This window comes from Pinus tabuliformis, chromosome J, assembly GCF_031772625.1.
Source record: "Pinus tabuliformis cultivar Carrire ecotype Pingquan chromosome J, CPIR1, whole genome shotgun sequence".
Taxonomy (NCBI): Eukaryota; Viridiplantae; Streptophyta; class Pinopsida; order Pinales; family Pinaceae; genus Pinus; species Pinus tabuliformis.
In genome coordinates this window covers 1518760456-1518769706 of record NC_142295.1, presented here as the reverse complement: position 1 = coordinate 1518769706, position 9251 = coordinate 1518760456, and the positions used below count along the sequence as shown (strand labels likewise).

At 30.3% G+C, this 9251-nt stretch overlaps 1 protein-coding gene across 1 annotated transcript; it reads right to left on the bottom strand.

Moving 5' to 3' along the window:
• Positions 1–7747: 7747 nt before the first annotated feature.
• Positions 7748–8850, bottom strand: LOC149233270 (monooxygenase 2-like). The gene is made up of 4 exons (XM_089382141.1): positions 8747–8850; positions 8498–8635; positions 8029–8159; positions 7748–7803 (listed from the first exon to the last, which is right to left on the bottom strand). The coding sequence occupies exons 1-4, from the start codon at positions 8848–8850 to the stop codon at positions 7748–7750; spliced, it is 429 nt and encodes a 142-aa protein (XP_089238267.1).
• Positions 8851–9251: the final 401 nt, after the last annotated feature.

Sequence of the window (9251 nt, the reverse complement as noted above, 5' to 3'; positions counted from 1 at the left end):
TTACAGAATACAAAACTTAGATCACAAAAATTGGAAAAATACAGGAAAATTATGACGTAAACAACATTGAAGACGGAGAAAACCAACCCAGAAAGCCTATGGTTCGATTTACATGGACTAGGTCTGTTTTCAGTCATAACACTGTAATAATCCAATAGTCATAGTCATAAGGTGATTACAGTCATAACATTGTAATAATCCAACAGTCATAGTCATAAGGCGATTATAAGGCAATTACATGCATGAAGCCACCTTCCCTATGGGTTTTCAGAACGCACTATATTTTATAATATTAAATAAGAGTTTTTAATGTTTTGAACATTATCTCTCTTGTGCCGCGTTACTATCATTTTCAAGAAGGGCATCTGTGGCTGTCGGGTAATTTTAGAAAGGAACAAAATGCATTTCTTGATTGCTCCCAATAACGTTATTACTGGAAATTTAAACTTCACGTGTAATCCTTTTAAAAGAAAAACTTAACTGTCACTGTGGGGTTACCACAAGGTTAAGAGCTCGGGATATATGTATACAAAATATTTAATCAACAACATTTGTAGAGTAGAGTTTTCCTTTTATAAAGATAAGGTTACCACAATGTTAAGAGCTCGGGATGTATGTATACAAAATATTTAATCAACAACAATTGTAGAGTAGAGTTTTCCTTTTATAAAGATAATAGCCTCAGCAGAAAACAACCAAAAAAATACTAATTGTAATTATGGGAGACAACTTTAAAAGGAGATAATGTTTGATGATATATTAAAATATCATCAAACAAACCAGAAAAGATTTCATGGAGCACATATTGCATTTCAAAGAAAACCGATTTGTTTCTGTCAAGAGCATTGTTAGGAGACATTGAAGAAAATCTTGATGATCTGGATAGATTCAAAAATATTGATAGCCCTGGTGTCAGTGCCACGAAGTCATTTTAAAACTCCAAGGAAATTTAGATTTTCGATGAAAACATCATATGTTTATTTACACTACATGGCCCGTTGTGTAAGGGATGACAGACTGTGTAAGGGATCCGTTGTGTAAGGGATGACAGACTGTGTAAGGGATGGTACTTAAAAGAACAAACAAACATTTCTGCAGGGACTATCGGCTGCATGCCGCCCTGGTTTCTAAGTGTACGAGCTGGTTATATTGAGAATAACGAAAGATTCAATGGTTGAGTGGTGATTATGTCTTAAAGCTGCTTTAAATTTGAATAAGGGGATATTAATGTACGATGGTGACTCTTTTTCATGGAGACTTACAATATTTTATTCTTAGTTTTGACATAAACACTATTATAATTTATCAAATAATACCATCTACACAAATTACTTGGAAGAGGTTATTTCTAAGTGTTGGAAGAGGTTATTTCTAAGTGTACCAATTGGTTATAGAGAGAATAATGAGAAAGTCAATGATTGAGTGGTGATTATGTCTTAAAGATGCTCTAAATTTGAATAAGGGAATATTAATGTACAATGGTGAGTAGTTTTCATAGAGATTTCATGGATACTTATCATATTTTATGTTGTTCTGACATAAACACTATTATAATTTATCAAATAATACAATTTACATAAATTATTAGGGAATTATCAAATAATACAATTTACATAAATTATTAGAGAATTGATTAAAATTCAAGAATCTACCATCAAGTAGTTATAAAAAATATTGAAATGTTCAAGTTATATACCACATCCATCAGTACAATTTTTAAATCATTATCAATTTTGAGTAATACATTTGTAATAAGTTTTTTTTGTTAGGTGTAATTTTTATTTTGAACTTGATACACAAGAGTTGATTGAGTTGGAGTCTCTGAGTCAAAATTTAGAGGGTTGGGTGGTTGGAAATCAAATCATTATAAAATTCACAAGTTGGGATGCATTTTCAATACTATACAACACCCTTAACCTGTTGGAAACATAAATCAAGTGAGCATGAGAAACAAATGCAAATGAGCGAGTTCAAATGAATGTGAAATTCAAATGAGCATATGAAAGCACATGTGAACAATGATGGCATTCAAGGGCATTGGTTACCAAATCTTTTGGACCCACCATATTAAGGCTCCTTTAGTCAGTGAAAGACCCATAAATTTCCCAATAATTGCATGATATTGCATATATTACAATTTTTGTGCTCTCCAAACAAAGGTGATTTCATATTTGGGATGATTTCTACCTAAGGGATGCAATACCTCATATTCCTCTATTGTGACATTTCCTTCCCTAGGTATTACATTGCCTCTATGTATGAAGATGTTGCTACATCATTTTTATTTATTTATTGATTGTGGTTGTTGTGCCATTCTTGCCCTGGGGATTACATTGCCTCTACATCTGAAGATGATATTAGATCAATTTTGTTTTGTGGTTATGGATCAATGATATGATATTTTCCATTCTCGGTATTGGTGGATTTTTGTGATGAATGGATCGAGCCAATCCCCCTCTTATAGGAGATGCCATGACAACTGCAATTAACGAGCATTGGAAGTTTTCACATAACGGTTATTGCATGAAGATGGGTTACACTTCTGGGCTAAATGTGGAGATGAAATTTCAAGTTTTTCCTCTTTTATTGAATTGAAGACCTCAGAACTCATATAAGCATTGTGAATATTGATTCAGGGTAAAAAAAAAACACGTGGAGAATTATGTTGTTGTCCTAATGAAATTTTTTGCAAAATTTTGTAGTGTCGTATAATCTCTCAATTTTCCATTAAATGCAATACTTCTCCTTGTAAATTTTTTGAACATCTTAAGAAGTATGTGTTAAAAAAAAACACGTGGAGAATTATGTTGTTGTCCTAATGAAATTTTTTGCAAAATTTTGTAGTGTCGTATAATCTCTCAATTTTCCATTAAATGCAATACTTCTCCTTGTAAATTTTTTGAACATCTTAAGAAGTATGTGTGTGTTCACGTAGCATAATTTAGTCTAAAATATCTAATATATCTAATATATATATATATATATATATATATATATATATATATATATATATATATATATATATATATATATATATATATATATATATAAGAGCATGATCTACACAGAGAGAACTAAGCTTTTCATCTTATTATTATTATTATTTTTTATGCAAAATTATATTTTTTTATTATTTTTCGAAGTTGGCGAAGTAATATTTCAATTGCATTTTGGAGACACGTGTTCATGTAAGATTTTTTTCAACTCTTCAAATAAATTAAAAAACCAAGAGTACCCTTTTGAAGAGGACTCATAAACAAATATAGTGGAATTTTTTGAATTTTTTCATTGTGTATATTTTATGTTATTGACTTTTTATTCAACCCATTTGAAACTGTGCAAAAAAAATTCAAGCAATATGTTTAAAATAAATTAGATGAAAAATATCATATGAATTCAAAAGTGTCAAATTCATATGCCATTAGATAGAGGATTCTTTCACAAATCCAACATGATCAACTCCACCACTTAAGGAAAAATTCTGCCTTAAATCTACTAGGGTACAAAATGGGTTACAGAGAAATCTGCGGAAGGGGTGCTAAAGTTGTGATTTTTAGGACCTCAGAAGCTTGATCGAGCGCTTAAAACGCTTGATTGAGCGCTTAAAATGCTCAATCAAGTGCTTGATTTCGAAATTCAAATAGCTTGATCCAGGGTACAAGAAACCCTCGATTGAACACTTAATGTGGTTAAGTAAAGGCTCGATCTAGCTTTAAAGATCGATCTAGCTTTAAGGCTCAAACTAGCTTAAATGCTAGATCTACCTCATAGCTAGATCTAGCTTTAAGGCTCGAACTAGCTTAAAGGCTAGATCTACCTCATAGCTAGATCTAGCTTTAGATCTACCATATAGCTAGATCTAGCTTTATGGCTCAATCGAGCCACTTTGTTTAAATCCATGCCTGGGTTGTATTGATGGAAAATTTCAAAGACATGGCTCGATCGAGCTCCTAGATGTCCTCGGGTTACATTATTTAAGCCCTCAAATATCTCGATCGAGGGCTCAAACATTGCTCAATCGAATGCTTAAAATGACTTGATCAAATTGTTTTTTACCCAAAACTCGCGCTCTCTTGCCAAAAAGTGTAACCTAGCTTCATGCGCTCACCCATAAACCCTATCTCAAGCATTCATGAATACTATAACTTATAATCTATTAATTAAGAAAACAAATTTGATTTTCTTTACCTTATTTGTTTATCATATATTTCAAATTAGAAAAAAAAACACAAATATAAATTTTAATGATAAATATTTTTTAATCAATTTTTTTATTTTTATTTTATTTTACATTTTTTTGTATTGTAAATAGATAACTTATTTGAATAATTATAAGAGGTTAGACTTCCCCACCCCCACTCGAGTAAAATTGTCCTCATATCACCTACTTTTGTACCTTTATTTCAATAATAAATAATGTATGGTCGAATTTTAAATTAATTATATAATTTAATATTCGTTAGATTAATTGACTTCTTTGTAAAGATAGGAAAATGATTGATTAACAAAATTAATGTGGTTAATGCAATTCTATTTTTATAAATTTATTTTATTAAAAAAAATAAAAAACAAACAAACTTGTATTATCAAATTCTAAATAAATGACACAATCTAATGTTTATTTTAGTCACCCTACTTGTAGACATGGGCAAAGAACTTATTTTGACATGTATAGTTAATTTTATTTTAAAAAGTTTGAGAATTTTAATTAATATTTGTGAAATTGTTAATAATCACTTACATTTAAATTATTTTAATGGTTTAAGATGTTAAATAATAATTATAATTTAGTTTTTCTTTTAAATCATATATTTAAAAAGATATAATATTGAAATTTTAAATTTTATTATTATTTTAATTTAGTTAAAAAAATGAATATAAACAGTCTTGTTAAATATCAATTTAAGCATTATATATATTAAAAATTAAACTTCATCTATGTTAAAAATTGCTAACTAAATATAATAAATAATAACAATTATAAATATAGTAAATAATAACAATATTTATTTTCACTTTTGATTCTTAATTAATTATTCATTTTCTTTTTGATATCTAATTATATTTATTAATCACTTTAGATTTATGTAATTATTTATATTGGTTAAAAAATAATCTTTATAAAAATTAACTAAATTATAATTTTATTTTAAATTATTTTTTTATTATTATTAATTTAAAAAAAATTTATAAGTTAAACATATAAATATTTTAAAAAATAGATTTACTTTTATTTTGTTATCTAGATTCTTATTTTATTATCTAGATTCTTGAACCAAGAGATGTTAAAGATAAAAAAAAAAAACTATAAGTTATATTTATATAATATTTTTTGAATTGATCAATTTAATTAAAAATAGAAAAATTATAACTACTTTTTCACCTTTTGATTTGTAATTATCACCATTTTTTTTAGAATATTCACTAAAAATTAAAACCTTACCATTCAACTAATAATAATGAAACAAAGATTAAAGCTCTACCATTCAATTAATAATAAGGAAATTAAAATTCTAGAAACTTTTTTCAAAATAAGCACTCCTATTAACTTAATAACCTATAAGACAATAGATTTATTAGTTAAAACAAAATTCAAGAAACTTTTTTCAAAATAAGCACCTCTATTAACTTCATAACCTATAAGATAATATATTTATTAGTTAAAATGGTTTAGAATTTGAGTTAAAACACTTCTATTTCCTTTGGATTCTTATAATAATGGTTGAAATACCCAGAAAAATAACCCTTTACACAATTATGCCGATAGGCATCCCTCCTATTGGAATTGGGCACTTTAATCATTTTGTTAATTAATATTTTTTATCTGATGGGGTAAATTGAAAAATGCCATTATATTTTTGTCGCACCCACTCCATCAATGACTGAAATTGAAAGTGATAACCTCCTTGCATATCTAAATCAAGTGTTTAAACCCTACTTAAATTAATTTTTGACCAAATGATGACCAAAAAATTATTGTGCCTCTTATTTATCTCCATGTATGTGGGATTAGAAAAAATCAAATAAAAAATTAGTGCCAAACACGCCTTTGAAATTGATGTCTCTTTGCATTTTGAAACGTATGAATGTTGAAAGTTGGAGGAATAAGGACACGTTTCCGTGCCCTATCTTTCTCATAAATGTTACCAAGTTATGCGACTACATGTTAATATTCTCCTTGTGCCCATTTGTCATAAATGTGGCATGGTTATGTGTAATGGCCCCCCTGTTCATATTCTCTTTGTGTCGCATGGTCTCTTTCAACAAATCAGAAGTCGGTTTCAATTCCTCAAGATGAAAAGGAGACAAATTGATCAACATGTCAGCAAGAGTGTCATCGAGACATATGTGCAAGATTCAACTCAAAAGGGATATTTCAAGGTGATTTGAATTAACAGTAACTCAGACTTCTTAATGTATTTTATGATGGTTGAAGCATTTTATTCAATCAAGCTACATACTATTTATTATACCTAATCCCACTCGTTGATTAATTTTTTATGATTTAATTTTAGCGTTACTTGATATGTGGTTTTATAGAAATCTAGGAGGGTCATCAACATATCTTAGTTATGTGCAAACGGTTCCAAAGATCATAAGGATAACTCAAACCCTATATTGCATGTTTCAAGGGGAAACACTACAGAATTCGTGCCCAATATTCTCGTTGAGGAACCTAAGGTCGAGTCTTAGAAATATTACATTCATAAGAGCAAAAAGAGGTTAGGCTACTCACAATCATAGCCTCGCTGAAAGGGTAAATACATTGCCACAAACTATTTAGTTCAATATTCATAATGTAATATATTGTCCCCACTAACACGCTATGAAATGCAAGCCAAGAGAGAAAATCAGTAAGCGCATGAAAATTTTACATGACCTTATTCCACATTGCGACAAGGTATATAAAGTCCTACTGCTTAGCTTAATTTAATTTGAAGTTGAAAATTCATTATTGATTGAATTCGTTTGTTCATTCGTGCACTAATGGTTTAAAACCATTATTCTTCCAATAAATAATTAATTTCAAGACCACACTACTATCTAACAATAATTGATTGAGTTAGATATTATTTTGGTCTTCAAATTAATTATTGACTGAATTCGTTCTTTCGTTTGTGGATTTTGTGGTATACATAAAGCTGGCTATTAAGTTAGAGATTTCTGTGGCGTGTGAGAGTTATCACATTAGCGGCAAGGCACTCATGCTGGAGTAAATCATCAACTATGTTCAGTCATTGAAGCAAGTTAAGTAAAAAAAATTGAAGCTAAAATTGGTCTGAACAACTCAATATTCAAGTACTTAATTTATTTCCTTACAAATTTATTTATCTTGTTATGGATCCCCAAAACTCTATAGTTTTCATTGCCCATGAGTAAATTATAATGGTGATGGTGATTTGATCACATAGAAACAATGGTATACACAAATCCCCTTCTCATGGAATATTTCCACAGATTCTATGGTTTTATTTACAAAGAAGCCATTTATCACAGGGTAGAAGTATAAATGGCCGAATTACCATTGAAAATCTTGTAAGTAATAGTTTTCCTTGACTGTCTGCAAGACAGTAGTTATAAACCAATAGATTTTTTGGTCCGTGCAAGGAATGAATCTTTTGCTCACTTCTTTACCCACTACTTGTACCATTTTTTTCTCTACTGTATATTGATGGCCCTCACGAAGTGTTACCATCCCTCTAATGGCAGGACAACTAGAGGGCTTCGCTGCTTCTAAACCAATCCATCACGAAACTACTGAATTCACGCCATCACAACCTATTACCATCTGATCAGCATAATCTGAAAGAAAATAAATTAGGTTAATTGTATATTTTAAGAATATTTTAAAATTTGATAAACAAAAGTTAAATTTGAGGAAAAATAACCTGAAAATCTTTCAAATTCCAAAATATTCTTTAAAACTATAATCAAAATTAAATTCAACCCTTACCATCAGCACCTACAACCCTACCTTAGATGTGATGAATGTTTTGTCTGCCAGCTCTAGTGTGGTGAAAGGAGAACCTGCTTTTTTATGTATGGAAACAAGTTTAGAGTTGAATCTAATACTTCCATCAGGCAACGCTTTGGCTAGTGTTTCCAGAAGCACGCTTCTTTCTACGCACTGAGATTCCAGGAAATACATACTTGATCTCCTGAACTTGAACATTATAATAAAATTAAAAATTAACCTAATATGCTGAGTATAATTTGTTTTCTTCCCTTCCCAGGTTTGCATTGAAAATAATTTTACATACTAATGATAGATAAATTACCCTGTGTGGTTTTTTATGAGTTCAACATCTTTCTGGACACCAGAGAAATTTGAGAAACCTTGTATCTTGCATGATTAGTAGCCAAGTGAAGTTTAGTGATTAATTGTTATCTTTATTTTCCAAATTAAATTAATGGTTAAATAATTTATTTTGTTTTTTATCTATTAGATTATGAAATATTCTCAAAATCTATAATTAAACTAATAATATTAACCTACCCATCAAGAAAGTAATAATTTGCACTAAGTGTATCTTCTACACCAAGGGCTTTCCAGGCATTGGCCCATAGAATCAAGGTCGTCTCAGAAGCTCGAAGATAATCAAAGCACTCCAACACTAGGCTCTTAAGGCCAATCCTGCTTGCATCCCATCCCCATATAAAATGTTGGGTCATAACTTTTGTATGCACAACCATAGTATCATTACTGCACTATTAAGCTGAAAATATGAGATGAGACCAAACAAACCTGTGGAGGGCAAGGGCTATGGCCAGCTCTGCAATGCCGCCTCCTACGATAACAATATCAATTGCTTGATGTCTAGAGAAGAAGCAACAACCTCGCACGACCATTTTCTTCCCACCTTTCTCCCTCCAAACCCGATCAACAAAAATTTTATTCGTGTGATCCAAAACAATGAGGCCCCAAGGGAAATATATGGAGATTTAAGGGGATAATTCTCAGAGGGATATCCGGAGTTAAATCATGAGCACAAACTCGGTTGATGTTTGGACATGATTGCGTGTAGCAGAGTCATGCCTCCACTGCGCGCATCACACACCACAAAAAATTTCACTGTTTGGATTTTTTTAAGCTTCCAGATTTGACACTATCTCTAAAATATTTATAATCCCAAACAAAGACTACATCAGTGGCACATGACACCTAACATTGCTTTATTAGAGAAATAAGGATCTACAGAGGAAACGAATGCCAAGACCTCCATTTTGTTGGTGAAGACCATATACAATTC